The sequence below is a fragment of the Poecilia reticulata genome, chromosome 7 (assembly GCF_904066995.2).
Source record: "Poecilia reticulata chromosome 7, P_reticulata-male-v2, whole genome shotgun sequence".
NCBI classification, from domain to species: domain Eukaryota; kingdom Metazoa; phylum Chordata; class Actinopteri; order Cyprinodontiformes; family Poeciliidae; genus Poecilia; species Poecilia reticulata.
In genome coordinates, this window is record NC_088836.1 from 3,202,119 (window position 1) to 3,219,546 (window position 17,428).

The following is a 17,428-nucleotide window of genomic DNA, read 5'->3' on the forward strand; positions in this document are numbered from 1 at the left end:
ACGATCCTTATGATATATATCAATCACTGATATATATATAAATATATAGATATAGATATCTATATATATATAGATATATATCTATATATATATCTATATATATATATATATATATATATATATATATATATATATATATATATATATATATATATTTTTTTTTTTTTTTTTTTTTTTTTTTTTCTTTTTTTACATAAAAATGTGTTTTGTGCCCCTTAAAGACTTTAAACATCAAAGTTTGGATCTTCAGTAGAGCTTTTCTGTCACTTTTTGAAACAGGATTGATTAGATGATAAACTCACAGATTAAGGAGTAAATTCTTCAAACTCAAATATATTTCTATATTCTGTTTTCCATTTCATAACTTTTTCACACCTGGAAACCCTGGAACTCTACTTTGAATTACAACACCAGGAAAAAAAATAAATCCAAACAAAACATTTGAAGTCCAGTAATATTGGAAACATGTTGCAAAAATGGGAACTGAATCTAACTGGGATTATTAAAGTTAAAGCACATCCAAGATATGAGTTGCCATAAATCAGTTAGTGATGAACAACAATAGGATTTAAGCTTTAGAATTTTATTGTAAATGTGTTTTACATAGTAGAACAAAGCAAAAAAATATATATAAGAATTTGAGTAAATTCTTATTTTTAGTGTGTACAGACCACATTTTGTAAACAACTCAGGACGTATTTTATGATGCATCATGTAGAAGCTGCTATTTCACCAGCTGACATGACTTTGGTAATAGCACGTTTTTGGAAAAATAAACGGTCAGGTAAATCTGAAACCATATCCTGACATACTCACTGAGCTACTTTAACATATGTGGTCTGGGAACACCAGAAAAAATATTCTCCTTATTTTACAGTATATATTTTTATATTCGAAATATTTTGTTATGTACAGTTTCTCTACATTTTCAAAAAAAAAAAAAAGAAATCTTTCACAATCACAGATATCATTACAAGCAATTGTACTTTCTGATGCATGTACAGTATTTACATACATTCATGGATCACATCTTTAATACATATTCAGAAAAGTGTGTCTTCTGTGTGCATGGAAGGAATGCCTGACAGAGCAAATACACTTTCTGCAAACAGCATCAAGGGCCACGTGCTGAACATTCAAATAGATCCGTCAATCACTGAGAAAATGAACACAACACACAAAACTTTTCAACAATCATTGTTTTAAATGTGAATAAAAAACGCTGACACCTGTCACATTTATGGCACAGAAACCGAGTCCTGCCTTGCTCTGGCACATTTGGCTGAAGTTCAGCTGAGATTAAGAGATACATGGCATCATATAGAGATGAGGGAAAAAAAGAGGAAAACAAATTTTTTTGGAAAATGTGATGTGGCAAAAAGCCCAACACTGTTCCCATAAAGAAAAGGACAAAGGCAGACATGACATGTTCAAAACTGAGGATAGCATTTCAGTAAAGCTTTTTATTATATGTTTACCCAAACTTATTTTAATGAAAAAAAAAATGAGATGAGTTACGTGATGCAATAAATTCCAGTCTAAACGAATCCAATAAGAAAAGAGAAAACATTCCAGTTAAATTTGTTCAAGTTTCTTTGTATTTTTTTCAAGATGAACCCAAACACTCCACAAATTAAAGTGCCTCTACCAGTGGTTTATGAACAAGACACTGTATTTTTATTTTTAACTCTCTGCCAGTCCAAGTTTCAGTGGTTGACATCAGCCAATTTTCCATGACCATTACTAAGATTCAATACCAATGCTTGTAAATTTTGATGTTGTGCCCATAAAATACACCAAAACTAAAATGACCCACTATGTTCAGTTAGTAAATGCATCAAAACACAGAATGCACTCTGATCTGGGTTTACCAGGAATCAGCTGAATGTTATTCTTATGTGGTTTGATACATAAATGAGAATACTCCTCTAATGTCTTCATTTTCTGTGTTTTAAAATTACTTTCTTTGTAGCATTTCTGATTTTTATGTTTAAGACTTATATAATAAAAAATGGCAATTAGTAAAAACATGAAATCTGCATGTCAGATCTCAAAATAATTGATATTAAGCAAACAAATTCCCCCCGCCCCCCCCAGAAAAGATCCTGCTATAAACCGTAGAGGGACAGTTGTTTTGTTTCACTGGGATTCTTCAAAGTTATTAATAGCAATAGTTTTAACAGAAAGTTTCTGAATTGCAACAACGGTGTAAAAACAGTGAAATAATCCTCAGAGCAGTGGAAGGATAATGAAGGCTGCTAATTTAGCTTATTTTATTCAAGTAACTAAACCTGAAAATGTTCATTTTTACAAGATGTCATTTTCAAGTAGATGTTAAAAGTCAACTATTTCACAAGAGATTGTTGTGAAGTTTGTTGTTAAGTCTCAGTTGAGTGTCTCTTTTGAAGGTGTAGATAGTTATTATCTGCTGACATAGCCTGACAACCAAGCCACTCTGGACAATTCCTGTTTGGGTTTTTAAAATACCTAGCTAGCTAAAAGGTGCATCTCACTGTTAGTTTTCCACCTGTCTGAGCGTCTCTCATCATTTCTACAAACTTGTAGAAAGTTTGTAGAAACTTTTTAGAAGTTTCATGTAGAGCTTCTACCACAGAAACTTGAGAGTTTCTACTCAGAGTACAAACTCTCCTGTTTCTAGAGTAGAGAGTTAGGAAACTAACACTGCATTACAACTTTACATAACGTCACTTTAGACAATATGAACTTTCCATCTTTTGAACTTTCCAGTATATTTTTTAATGGTCCAGTATCTTACCCAATTTTTCTCTTAAAGTCTAGTTTGGACAGTTACACAGCAGATCACCTTTATTTTGACAACCTGGGGTGATTTCTAAGTCAGATAAGATAAATAATATTGATGTTCACATTCAAAATCTATTTTTGTTTGGCAGTGGAAGAGAAAAAACAAACTTTGTTTCAGCTTATTCAGATTAGGTCTACTGCTATTTCACAACGGTGACACCAGGCAAGTGAAATTATATAGTTATGAATGATATGGCAAAATATCACCAAGTCGTAAAACAGAAGTTGTGATGCGAACACATAGGATCATTTGGATCCACCATTAGCTTTAGCTTCAATTAACAGTCGTCCATCAAAATAGGTGTTGACTTGATAGAAGCTTTTTGGGGAGAATCAACATTAAACTGACTCAGACTGCAGTAAAACAACACAATTTACTCAGAGATTCTCCTACTGGCACATAGGACAAGTTTCCTATGTGCCAGTGCTAATTACACAGTGTGATGATTTACAATGGAGAGCAGTAAATCAACATGAAACTGAGCTTTGTTATTTTGTGGAGCTTCTTTAACATTTTTCCCAATTTTGAGACTCTGGGGCGTCAAAGAAACCTTTTTAAGCTTCAGGAATGTTGATGCATCTGCTACTTTGAAATCCTTGAGAAAGAATTCAACCAAGCCTGCTGTAACATCCTGTTATTTTTTTAGGCTCCATTTTCATGTTCATTGTGGACAATATCCTTTTCAAAAAAACAATTACCAGAAAGGTAAAAAAAAGAGGGATTTTAAAAAGTAGTAGATTCTTCAGTGACTGAAAAAAAATTAATAAGGATGATTTGTTCATAAGATGCTCCTAAAAGTGTAAAAATAGCAAATTTGTCTTCTAAACAGATAAGCTAAAAGATTTGAGGATGAAATTTCTATTATGAAAAGCTTATTCCACCTGTGACATTGCTGCGTCAAGTAACAGTTTCCTGTTTAGTTTTTTACAGTCTTCTCCTCGTTACCCAATAAATTATCACAGTACCAAGAACGCGTGTCACACGCACATACAGCCCTTTACTGAGGCCTTTTAAGGGTGTTTGGATTGTCCTGCTCAGTCTTTCGTCACAGACATCCAGCCCTCCCTCCGTCTCCTCCGCTGAGCGTCACTCCGTCACGTCAGGGGTCAGAGGGGTCCATTTACAGAGCGTCCTGTCCTGTTGCTTCGGGGAAAGCGGTGGACTTTGAGGTGTTTTGACAGGTGATCGCTGCGAGCAAACTTCTTCTCGCAGACGATGCATTGGTACGGCTTCACACCGGAGTGGGAGCGGCGGTGCCTTGACAGCTCATCGGACCGGGAGAACCTGCGGCGAAGAAACCAACGAATGAGATCCACCACATTTTATCAAGAGAAAAATTACATATTTGTACATTTTTTCCAAATTAAATCTGACCAAAAGTGTTAAAACATTTAAAGTACTTTAAAGTGGACAAAAACAAACCTAATCTTTGGTAACAAAAGAAGTCTTTCCTGAAAAGAAAGTATTGAATTAAGTCACGTTTCCCAATAAGATAAAAAAAGTTGTGTCTGTTTAGATGAGGGTAATCTGAGAGGTGTAATACTTTGCATGCAACGTCTCTGTGAAGTCAAAGAGCCATCCCATATTTAGCTCAACACATGAGCACGGTTAACCTGGGCCAGGTCTATTCCTGTCCTGATCTGCCGTGGTCACTACGGGCTCCAGCCAGCTCAGCTGCTCTGACAGTGAAGGGTTAAGTGGATGACAGAGTAGTGCCTCTACACACTACATGTGTATCTGTATACGTTAGTGAAGCTGTTAAGATCAAATTAATCTGTAACAAAGATCAGTTTCACAGTGGCCGCAGCCTGCTTTAGACATGAAGGTGATAATTTACAGAGATGTAAAAACATCATTCGCGGTTACGTTTGCCTATTTGCACTCCAGACATGCATACCACAAATGGCGTACTCATTACTTGAAAGGCCCATGCCTAAAAGAAGAGAAAATCCTGAAAAAAACATCAAAAATCTATGTAGCTTACGTTATTATGTCTTACCTTTCTCATCTTATCTGACATACAGTCAATATACAAACAATCAGGTCAGTGTTGTGCTCAAGGTCAGTCTGTAACAACATGTTTTGAAGTTGCAGCTATGCCTTGGATGTCACGACATTGGAACATATGTCATCTTTTGTAAATAACAGACCGGTATAACCTTTCTACACATCTGGTGCTACAATTGGTTTGCCATCCAAACCATCTAACGCAAATATTTAGTCATTTCAAAAGGTTTCGTCAGGTAAGCATCACAACTGAGACGTCAATTTGATTCAAATCGATTGATTCTACTGCGTAGCTCAAATGTTGCAAAAAATAGTAAAGAATAACACCCCTTAATCTCATGCTACCTTATGCAGATGCTCAGTCTGCGCCGACAGAGGTTTAATCATTGTTTATGCTGAAAGTTTAGACTGTATTCTACTAATTTCTGATTAAGTCAGCAAATGCTCTAGTCATCTGACCACCTGACATTTATCCTTCATAATCATATAAATTGACACTGTAAGTTCACAGCAAATGTAATGTAGTTCTTCCTTCTCTTGGGATGAATTTTAAGCCACTCATCCTTTATAAAGGGTGAACCAAAAGCATTTACTTCAAAGATGTGGCATGACTTGATGCTCTACAAATTGGCTTTCATTGTTTCAATTTTAAACCCATCTAGCAAATATTTATCATTTTACTGCTATACGAATTGAGATAGCAAACAGTGTAACAGCAGCTTAACACCAAATGCCCAAAGCAGTCAACGTGATGCTAGGTAGAGTAAATGTTTCATTTGTATCTTGCTTCTGTGATATTGGAAAGAAATAAAAATATATTCATATATTTAGCAACTTTTAGGCAAAACCAAGCATACACAGCATCATTCATACGCAAATTTTAATTTTGTTTTTTGCCACAAAGCCAACAGAAATATTAAAATAAGAATAAAGAATTTGACAAACATTGCATGAAATCAAATATAATTATCTAATTTAATTTTAGATCCCAAGCTGATCAAAAGTTTCTGTAAACAATTATTTTACTCACTCTAGATTTAAAGGCAACAGTTTCTGTTCTCAGGTTTTCAGGGAGTTTGTTTCACATTCTAGGAACATAAAAAGCTAATCTGACCTTGTTCAGCTCTGGTCCTGGGAACCGGACCAGAGTAAGCAGGTCTCCAAAAACCTCAAGGGTGGTTTATATTTGACAAGTAATTTAAAAGTGTGTTTCAACCCAAGACTGTTTAGTGCTTCATAGAGCAATACCAAACTCTTAAAGTTGATCCTTTTACAAAGTGAATAACTGGAATAAACATCCCAAAACAGGACAAAGCCATTAGCTTTTACACTCCTTTTACACTCTTAAACCAAATTAGTTAATATTACTAGAGAATTGAATAGAAATCAATTGCCTTAAACCATCCTGGTTTTTACGCAATGATTCATTTAATTTAGTTAACTTAGAACCTCGGAGCAGAGTTAACACAGCAGGAGCCCCAGTGAGCTTCACGCTTCTGTTTTTAACTCCCAGGTTTCATATTCAACTGAACAGAGACTCTGTCAGAGCTCAACAGGCTGGATTTAAATTAAAAGCACGTTGAAGTTTGGTCAATAATAGCTCATTAATAGAGTTATGTCTGTCTTGCTAATGTAAAATGATTTGCTAAAACCTGAATGAAAATGTTACAAGTTTTATGAATTTGTCAGTAAATCTCTGTGAGTGTTTTAATTTTTTAATATTACAGATAGCTAGCAACATTTAAAAAGCAGCTTGTTCAACAAAAAGCAATGGTAATGGCGCCCAAGTTGTGATTTACAGTAGTAAATAACTGATTTACACTAGTAAATCACAACTTGGACAGTTTATAGTTGTTTCAAACTCAATACAATCCACCCTGGAAGTCTTTACCAACATAAAACATTATTTTTGACAGACTTGTAATAACTTGACCGGCTACTGACATACAGAATACAATATTTGTTAAAATGTTTTTTATAATTAAGTTATTGGTCCAAAGTTTTTCCATACTCTATCAGAACCCATTACACACACCAAATGTCCAAAACGTAGTACAGTTAACTGCCTTTCTAATTTTACCCAATTTGCAGTCTAGCACTGATAAATACAGCGCTTCCCTATGGTCGTAAGTCAACAAAGTAAATGTTGTGTTCCACTAATGAACTTAAGTGATCCTGGTAGTGGGAGCACAGCTAGTCACTCTTGTTTTACCGTATGTTGGTTCCCACAACCTCCCAAAACAAACAGACTGGGTGTCACAAGACGTTCTTTATGTCCAAAGGCAAGAGAAGTGTGTTGATAATATGATTTTGTTTTAAAATCCATAAAGTCATGGAACTGACTGTTGATAGAGAAATAACACGTGGAGCTTTATATTCAACCCTTTGACACCCAACATATACTTTGAGACCTTCTTCTAAATCCTGCTGTATCCAATCATATCCATGTGTTTTATCCTCTGGTAGAAGATATCACCCAAGATATCTACGGAGCATTAACGCCTGACCAACCATAGCATGATTGGTTGCAGACGTCCTACAATCTGGAATGACACACAACTGAGAGTTTTTCATTTTTCTGAAAGAATCAATGACATGATGTTTGGTTTGCATGTCAACAGAAAGCAGCACACCTTGTGTCAGTGTAATCCTGATTAATAACTCAGGATTGTTAGCAACATACATAACAATGTGCCAACGCTTCAATTCCTGTTGAGAACAGAAATAAACCCACCCAGACTATCCGTCATTGTTGTGCCATTGATGAAGTTTTGCTTCTCGTTAAAGTTCCTGTCCAACAAAACTGTGGTAGTAGTTTTTTTGAAACCAAATAGTTGGTCAGTTCCTGCTTTCTGATGTAACATATTTATTTAGTTGAAGCAATGTCCAGTTTTCACTTTTTTTCCATTTTTATCTTGATTTCAGAATTTAAATTCAGTGACTATAATTAATAACTATTACTAAAACAATTAGAGATGGGCACATGTCCGCTAACTTGTTAAAAGTGGAACAAATTTTTCAATTAGCACTTTAACATTTTTGCTAACTTTGAAAACATTTAGCGCTCTTAGCTTACCCTAAACATATTTTTCTAGACACAATCTAAAGAGCAAGTTTTCCTTGGCTGTTTTGTAAATTTTGTAAATGATTATCGACTGTTCAGAATTCGAGTCACTAGAGTTTTAAATCCATGCTCTTATTTTGAAATGGGTTAAGACAGGTTATGCAGCAATTCTATATCCTCTCCTTATGTTCTCCACCTGTGATGAGATGCAGACAATGATGTTTATTCTGTACCCAGAATGCATCACTATAGAACAAGATCTTGTATCTCATTAGTAAGCAGTTTAAAATCTACTGATGTCCTCGGTGCTTTCCGACTAAAGCCATACCACGGTCAATTAGGCAACAGAGTTAGCAGTACTCAACAATTATAAAACTGAGACCATGAGTGAAAGGTCTGTTCCAAAGAATCACTTCCCGAAGCGCCAACCATTCATGTCGGTTTACTATAACAAATTAGACCCTGTTGAGTGATGATCTATGTTGTAATGTGCCATTGGCACATAGTGAATATAAACATAGATTAATTTAGTGCTTTAGAATTAGCTCAAACTAAATACTGTGTTGACTTAGCACTTTAGCATTAAACTAATGTTTATGATTTTTGCTTTAACAATTAAATTTTTGGTTAGTGATGCTTACCACTGTAAATAATATAAGCAGAGTATCTCTGTTTTAACATAGTCTTAATAATATAATATTCTACCTGCTGAAAAGGAAGGTCAGGCATTATAACCCATTTATTGAGAATGTATGGCAAGATCTAAAAAGTTTTGTTTATTTTACTTTAGGCAACTTTTTGGGATTTGACGTCCCAATGACAATATTATGATATAATACCTAATCAATATTGCACATCCCTATTTAAATCAAACCCAAAGTTACTAAAGTAGGTGTTTTCTACCACAGGCGATAAATCTGGAAGAAAGCAACAAGCTCAGGTCTTTACTTTGATGAAAATCAAAGGTTTTCCTGTAAACTCTGTACTCTAAGTGGCTCTACATTTGCCAATGGTAAGCTTTGGCTGACGCATATACAGACATTAAACCCTGGAGCGGTGCACAACCAACTTCAAGCAGGGGCACGAGGGAAACCATGTGCAGCTCCTTGACATACTGGCACTAGGCCTGAATCCAAGTATAACCTGCTACATCAGGAGAGAGAGGGTGGCGCATTTCAGCAAGCATGAAAAACTCATATGTTTCTCATTTTTAATTTGACTCACCAACAGTTTCCTTTGACATAATTCATTATCCCATGTTTATGATGGAGGTTTCTGAGCTCTGTAATCTCTACATTTCAGGGATTGTGACCAAGGTCAGGGAGTTTATGGCTGCATGGGTGGAGGGCACTTCTGTTGATCGTCTAAAAGTGTTTTTCACTTTTGATTGTGGGTTGGAGTCCTGGAGGCAGCTTGGCGTGACTGCTGCACAACACATAGTACACATATCAGTGTTGGTGCTGTGGGAAACACATGTGCAGGCTTTGTCCCAGCTTGTTCTTAAAGCCAACTTTGCAGCTACAAGAACATAAAAGCAGCGCCGAAGGTGGGGCAGTCAGGTTGGTTACAGTTGCATTGCAGCCGGTATTCGTACAGTACACAGTTCGCTGCGTCATCTTCACTTTTTGATACAGAATAAGATCTCTCCTCTCGTTTTGCCTCTTGCTTTTGCTCCGAGAGTCCAAATGAATTGCTAAATCAAACTGTAACACATCTGTCATCACCTCAGATTGTAGTGTTGTGATCGCAGATTAATCAGTTATCAAAGACAACAAGCCACAAACCTGATGATAGATGACAAGTACACACAGGCCGCAGTGTTGCTACAGCAAACTCTGCTTCAATGCCTAGCCGCTGAGAACGAATCAGTGCCTACAAGCAGGTGGGAACTGGAAATACTGCAAGCTCATGGAAGTTGTATGTGAACCAGTCCAATAGCCCTACTAACAGCAAGGCAGATTGAGACAGCAAAATGTAAAAAAAAAAAAAAAAGGTAAAGAGTTTGGTGAAAAGAGAAATACAGCTTTGACTGAGTAACCTGTTGGCCTGCAGCCAGTGAAATACCACCTCTCTCTACTTCAGAGGGGCCAACACACGGAGCTCTTCTAAAGTTACAGAGGGTAAGGGGTGGCTGCCTCACTGGTTTATGTCCATTTCCTCGTCCAGCAGGAAACTGGCAGTGAAGGGGCAACTTTATAATACAGTAAATTGTTGTAGTCACACACACGCACGCACGCACGCACGCACGCACGCACGCAAAAAGACTGTGCAGGTGCCATTTTTAGTGCACTGAAGGTTCCCAAAAGGAACAGAGACCTTAATGTCTGAAATACATAAAACTACATGATGTTTGGCCAAAAATATACTATTTTTCTTACATAAGTTTTGGAAATGTATTTGTTTTAAATTAGATTGGAGTGCAGACCATTGATATGTAAACTTTTCCACATTTTGGAATGGATTTTGGGGGGATTTTGTGTGAGAGAACAGAACAATGTAATGTTGTGTGAGAGAACAGAACAATGTAATGTTCTGCATTGGGAAGTGGAAGGAGAACACCACAAAGATTTTTGAAAATATGCTTATAAGCATAGCAGGCATAAAAATTCAACCCCACTTGGTCCAATATAATTCAATGTTACCAATTACCTTTACAAATACTAAAACCCAAGTGTTTGGATTTTGGAGTCGGACCCCCTCTGATTTAATGTAATTGCATCGAGTCACTCAATGTGCAGCTATCTCTGCTCCTGCTCTAGAATTTGCAATAGTTGATTGCATTGATGTGTTAACTTTGTAGCAATCCCTCATACTGAACATGCATTTAGATGGACAGAGGAAAGAAAACCCCCAGAGAAACAGACCACCAGCAAAACACAACTCTGGATCCAGACACAGAAACACGAGTCCAGGAGGGCTTTCTATGTCAAAGAAAAGTTGCATAATGGATAATCCATCAACTGACAGTGGAAAGAGTATGACACAACTGCAAACATACTGAGACATGGTTGTCCATTTAAACAGACAGGCAGGGATAATCACAAGTGGAGATGTCCTTTTTTCTCTAGACTAAAAAAAGTACCCTTCTGAAATGATTTTTTTTAAACCATGTATAGAGTGTAGTTCATGGTAGCATTTGTGATTTAAAAGCCTATGTTTCCAGTACACTACACTTTTGCTATTTTTCTCCACAATATAAGAGAGCACTTAAAATGTATCCTTGTTTTACATTGATTTTTCTTCCTAGGTGGACAGTCTAATATCTGCATTGGACAGCATATGGTTATGAATTAAAATTTATATATATATATATATATATATATATATATATATATATATATATATATATATATATATAAAGCTTGAACGTGATGAACATGATGTTCTGGCAGTGAAGGGGCACAGTCAAGGCACAGCTTGAACATGATGTTCAAGCTGTGCCTGTCATAAATCTCACACAACTAAGGCGGGTTCTGATACACACACTGCAACAACAAAACAGGATGGGTTAGATCTGGATGAATGAGATGACTCGTGTGTTTAGCTGGCACATACAAACATGACAGTAGCACTTTTCCTGTTTTTTTTCTTCATTCCTCAGTAAAATCCTGACTAAAAGAAATGATTTAGAAATGATTCCTGCCTTTTCTTTTGAATGTTCCTGTTGCTATGCAAGAACTAAACTACAGTCAGTGATTATTTTTTTTTACCTAACTAGACAAAATGATGTTAATTCAGGCCACGCTAACTCTAAAAAGCCAAGATATGGAACATTTCATCTCCAATAAATGTGTCATTTGTTTGACATATTAACTAAGAAAAAGTTTATACATGCAAATATATCCCAAAGAAATCCTGTATCACAAACTAAGCCTTTCTCTTTCCAGGAATGTTCCATCAATGGTGGAAGGACACAGTGAGTGAATGGTGACAGATGTGATCACATTACTGATAATCAGACATCGTGTGCTTGGATTTATGAAAAGATTACAGTACTTAATGTAGTCTATTTGCTGGAGGTTAATGCCTTGTTTTTTACGGAGCCAAGCAGTGAGCTCTGTCACATACAATCAGGGATAATGCTGTTGGTTTGTGCTCAACTGATGTATATTGTCAAATGCACATACTTCTGAGACATAAGTCAGCCATTCACTGAGTACAGAGCCTTTCCTCTTTCTAAAGAAGATTGGTACAAGAGAATCAGAAAGTCAGCACATTTTCTTCCAGTCAGTCCAAACCTCATAAATAAAAAATCAGATTTTAGTTGTTCAATCTCAAAGCCATTCTCTGGAGAAAAGTGCTCCAACTGTATGATATTTCCTCAGTGTACATTTGTCTTTTTTATTAATCTCTTATCTCCAGACAGCCAAAGACAAACCTAGATAACTGTATTTTCTAACCTCTTAGACACAGGACAATAAAAAATAACATAAATTGTGAATTGTGACATCTGGAAGGTGTAAGTGCAGTGCAGATTTTTTTAAACCATGTTCAATGTTTAAAGGAACCAATATCCATATTCACTGATGACACTGGAGCTTCTTTAGCTAAACCAAACATAAACAGTGTTATAGAATCATTAGAATTACTTTTTAATCTATTCCCAAATATTATGTTAATCCTAAACATGAGTCCTTGTTATGATTGGACCAAGATCCTGACTCTTACCCTATCTTGACCCTGTCAGTAGCAATGCAGATACACAAGACTCTGTGTATAGCCTTGAGCTCTAAGTGTACCTTTGGAGGGTGGATTTATTGACCAGGAGTTCAGAAGTTGGCACAATTGACCTAGAGTTAAAGTACAGACAGGATGTTTCTATTCAGATGGAGGCTTTGATTCCAGCACAAAACGCTAACTGGAACCTGGCAAAGTGGATTTTGTGGATGTGTCATGGATGTGTGATCATGTCAGGCACAAAATATAGTAAAACTTCAGAGTCTTTTTGATGCATGAATGTGTATTCAGTGGTTGTGGACGGTGAGCAAACAGGTGCAATAACTAACAGGGGACAAAGTCTGCATATGGACGACTTCAAATGGTGCCCTATCTAATCTGCAACTTAGCCATGGTTCAAAAACACACTGATAGCAGGGGAGAGACATAGCTTGCAGAAAAAAACAAACAGTAATTGAAAATGAACAGTCCATAGTGGAGCTCCCTTAGAAAATAAGCCTCCTGATTGAAATCCAATCATTTTTTTCCTCAAACTATTTTTCTGCATAAGAGAATATGCAGAAACACTCTGCCTTGGAGTGTTTCTTTGAAAGGTATGACAATCTGCCAGTGAAATAGAGCTTACATAAAAGGGATAACAGGACAGGAAAACAGTTTGTCACTTCTTATCTATAATTACTCAGCAAAACAGGGCACTGTTGATATGCTTGTTTATGACATGTAATAAACTCTCCAGATTGAGTAGCATTTTATCAACAGATGTCTGTGATATATGGTCCCATATGGAGTGGAAGTTGATAACCTTGTTTACTGTAATATCAGATGTGGGGAAATGTAAAGGTATGGAAAAAGTGATGAGGGTTGTAAAACTGTTGCCTTCTTTGAAACTGCAGGACTATGTTTGGTCTAGTTCTAAGCAGAAATGGCCAGTGTGACGCCACCCCACACAAAGTAGCTGGCAAACATAGCATAGCTTGGCACAATTAGTATTTATGGCAATCTTGGTAGAATTCATAGCTATGCTATCTTATGTAGCATAACACTGCCCACTTCCTGTCCATCTTTCAGTTTAATGATAGGTATGTGTTGGCACATGAGTCACTGTCGCACTAAAATATCAACATTGGTTTGCTCACCTCCATCCACAGCCAGGCCACGTGCATGCAAAGGGTTTCTCCCCTGTGTGTCTTCTCAGATGTGCTTTGAGGTGACTGCTCTTGGTGTACATCTTATTACAGCCAGGAAATGTGCACTTGTGCATTTTGATGAGGTCTGCCACTGTGCTCTTCTGGTACCGCTGACTTCCGGTAAGGACACCCGCTGCCGAACCTCCTAGGCCTAATGTCGCTTCCGCAAGCCCATTGGGTTTGGCTGCAATGGGCACTGGTGCAATTCGGACGAATTTGGATGGAGCAGTGCTCCCTGTTTTGCCTGAGTTAGTTGTTGCAGGAGAAAGCAACTGAGGCACTAAAGCAAATGTCTGCCCCTGGATGTTGACCAGGAGCTGAGCAATTTTGATAGACGATGGGGATTCAGTTGGTTGGGAATGGGTTTTCTGGGACTGATCCGGGATGGTGTCTGATGCAGCACTGGAATTTGGTTCTTGTTTGACCTGTATGGGTTGGATTTGGAGGATAACAGGCACACTTGAGGCAATCGTAGCACTTTCTGGTGTCAAAGGTGTTAGTGATCCACAGTCTTCCTGCTTGATCCCATCAACACAACTGTCAGTGAAAGTAGTTACACAGCTATCGCCCTCTGTCACTGGTGAGCTGTCTGTATCTGATGCACATGCAGCATACTTAGCCTCTGACTTGGAGGACACAGGGACAGTTTGATCTGAGTTCTGGGATGATGATTCAGGTTTTGCTGTGAGTGTCATTGAACCCTCTGACTCCGTATCATCTGACATAGACGTGGGAGGTGACATTTCCTCATCACTCCCATTCTCTTCCTTCTCCATTGCTATCATCATGTTCTCTTCAAGGAACTCTTCAATCTCCTCTAGAGTTGGCTGAAAGAGGAGTGCTTCAGGATCCTGCAGCTCCTCAAGGAAAACTGGGAACTCAAAGCACTCCTCTTTGGTCAAGTGCTGCTGAACTCCAATTCTCTGCTCCCTCTTGGGCTCCCATGCTAGGCCCATGGGCAAAAAAGGGGATGATGGAGATGAGGAGGTAGAGGAAGTTGGGGAAGACAAAGAAAGAGAGGAGGAAACAGAAATGTTGCCGCTACTGGAGCTGAATGAGGTTGTTAGGGAGGCCTGTGAGAGAAGGAGGTCCAAAAGACTCTCTTGATTCTCTCCTCCTGATGAGTTGGAGCACCCACTGCTCCTGTTGCTCCTGCTTTCATAGCTAGAGCAAAAAATGCTCCGTGATGCTGAAGATGTGGACTCGGGGCTGGAGCAGAGGGAGGAGCGCGGGCTGGAGGAGTCGCTGAGGTCATCTTCAGAGAGGCAAGGCGAGGAGGAGAGCGTCAGCCCTTGGTAAGGGTGGTGCTGATAGGTGCCCGCATCAGTCACCATGATGCCCTGCGAAACACCACCCTTGGTGTGGCGAGACGCGCACCCGTAGTCGGACCCTGGAGAGCAGGAATAATACAGGAAGGTCTCCTCACCAAGTGGCAAGTGATCAACCATTCCTGTGGGGATTGATGACTGCTGACTTTGCTGGGCTCTGACGATCAAACTGTTGATGAAGATTCTTTTCTTTTTTCTGTAAAAGAAACACATATTTAACAATGACACAAGCTTTAATAGACTTCTCAAAAGTAATTCCAAAGAGGCCTGGATATGGCCTAACATGCAAGTTGCACCATGGTTGAGTACAACGAAGGGCCCAGTTTGACCAACAAGCAGACTTTGGATATATCAGCTTGAGTTAGGCATTTCTAATCACACCACAGCTACACTGAGTGTGGTCATACTGTAAGGTACACAGTAGTCCCTTCGGGGTCCTTAATTACACAGCAAACCACCAGACTAAAAATTATTATACATTTCTGGTCCCTGTCAAATACCTGCTGCTTGTTTGGAAGCTCTGCAAACTTATGGCACTTCAAAAGGAAAGCAACCACATGTTAGGGAACTGGAATGTGTGTGTGTGTGTGTGGGGGGGGGGGGGAGTGTGTGTGTGTGCGTGTGTGTGCATGTGTATGATTGTGTGTGTCGAATTTGCAGCTGCTGGTCCAGGCTTCAAGCTGACCATGTGGAGTCAGGCGTTCCTCTTTTCTCACCACTTTTAAGATTAAAGCCACATGGTCACTGAACAGTGTTTCTATTTGTCTCCCCTCATGGTCCTTAATTCATGCTAATCTGAGCAATAGAGATTTTGTTGCACTGTGAGATTAGAATGAGGAAAATAATCTTCCAACTTCCTGCAGACTAACCACGAAGTGCATTCATATGTCAAATCAGTTTAGAATACACAGAGTTTCAGTAGGATGATCCATGAGCAAAGGATTATTTGCCCAGCAGCTCAGGAACAATGCTCCGCCACTACATTTATACGGATTGAAAATACTAGACAACATCAGATGGCTTTGGAGGAAATGAGTGGTCCTGATGTTTAAAATGAACCTGAAATCCTTATTAAATCCTCAATAGTGTCTGTGGACTGAAAGAACTGCCTCCGCCTTCCCCTCTTTCTGTAAGGCTGTTTCTTATAAAGAAGAAAAACGGTTTCTATGAAAGGCTCCACATGTCTCAAGTAAAATCTGATGTTTAATTCAAGTGGCTGACACAACTACACAGTGCTTAACTCAAACAAATTTGTATTCAATTTCACATTCAGTAATTTGAGATCTTTTGAAGGGGGTTACATTTGGGAGTAACATCAAATTACATGGATCGCCAGAGGAGGAGGGTCTGCAGCTGTGGCTATGCCTCATGGAAAGGGAAAAGTTTGCGAGGAGAGAGGACACCTCACTTTGGCCAAGACTGAAGTAATTTGTCCTGCAGTAACCCTGCGGGTGTGGAACATCAAAAAAGGGCTTTGACAGCAGGATGCTCTCTTTAACAGCACCGTGGGGTTTGACCTGAAGAGTTTCTCCTCAGCGTTCGTGGCATGTTCAACCCTGCAGCCTGAGACTGCAAGTCCAACCACAATCTCAGTCAGACTTTGGTTTAATGAAAAACCAAAACATTTGTGCTAAGTTTGGTGTTTTTTCACCAGAACGAGAACATACAGAAGCTCATGTTGCTCATGTTTACAGATGACACAGGTTTCTATTTACTCATCAGTGCATAAGAGATCATGCATTTTTGGTTAAAAGCAAAATGAGCTCACCTATCAATGCAAGGAAACTAAACCCAGCTCCTTCGCACCGTGCACTCCAGTCCTGGACGAAGGTTTCTGTGCGTAACAGCACGCATTGGCAGTGCAACTCCAACACACGAGCTTTGCTCTTTGCATATCCTTATGCCTCTCTCTCTCTTTCCCTCCCTCTCTCTCTTACACACACATACATGCACACACATTCATGCACTCACTCACTTGGCGGATCACTTAACCGTCACATGATCACAAGCTAGGAACCCGTCAAATCAGGGGATTGGCCCTGTGAAGGCTCGCCTGCTTGGAGCATTACAATTGGCTCAGGACGGAGAGAGGCAGGCCTCAGAAAGTGTTGTGAGTGGAAGGAGGAGTAGCAGGGAGTGTGTGTGAAAGCTGGTTTACATCATAAATCATTTAAATGTCTTCATTCTAACCTCAAAGGCTCCAGATGAGACATGTACAACACTTTACAATGCTTCACTTACATGCGGCAGTGTGTGCAAACACATTCCACTTTTATGGACTGTTCATGGCGCTGCTTCTCATGCAGTTCGGTTTATGTAATGTTGGAGTTCTTTCCTTTTC

The 17,428-nt window shown here is 38.5% G+C and overlaps 1 protein-coding gene across 1 annotated transcript; it reads right to left on the reverse strand.

The window, feature by feature from the left end:
- Window positions 1–567: 567 nt before the first annotated feature.
- LOC103466871 (Krueppel-like factor 15) lies at window positions 568–17,035 on the reverse strand. Its single transcript, XM_008412759.3, has 3 exons — window positions 16,856–17,035; window positions 13,709–15,283; window positions 568–4,108 (listed from the first exon to the last, which is right to left on the reverse strand). The coding sequence occupies exons 2-3, from the start codon at window positions 15,205–15,207 to the stop codon at window positions 3,931–3,933; spliced, it is 1,677 nt and encodes a 558-aa protein (XP_008410981.1). The 5' UTR covers window positions 15,208–15,283; window positions 16,856–17,035; the 3' UTR covers window positions 568–3,930.
- Window positions 17,036–17,428: the final 393 nt, after the last annotated feature.

Bases quoted from the DNA above. Each gene is read 5' to 3' on its own strand.
- LOC103466871 (XM_008412759.3), bottom strand. From the start codon at position 15,207: ATGGTTGATCACTTGCCACTTGGTGAGGAGACCTTCCTGTATTATTCC. The intron at 4,109-13,708 runs GTGAGCAAACCA...TCTTCGCCGCAG, and splicing joins TGGCCTGGCTGTGGATGGAG to GTTCTCCCGGTCCGATGAGC.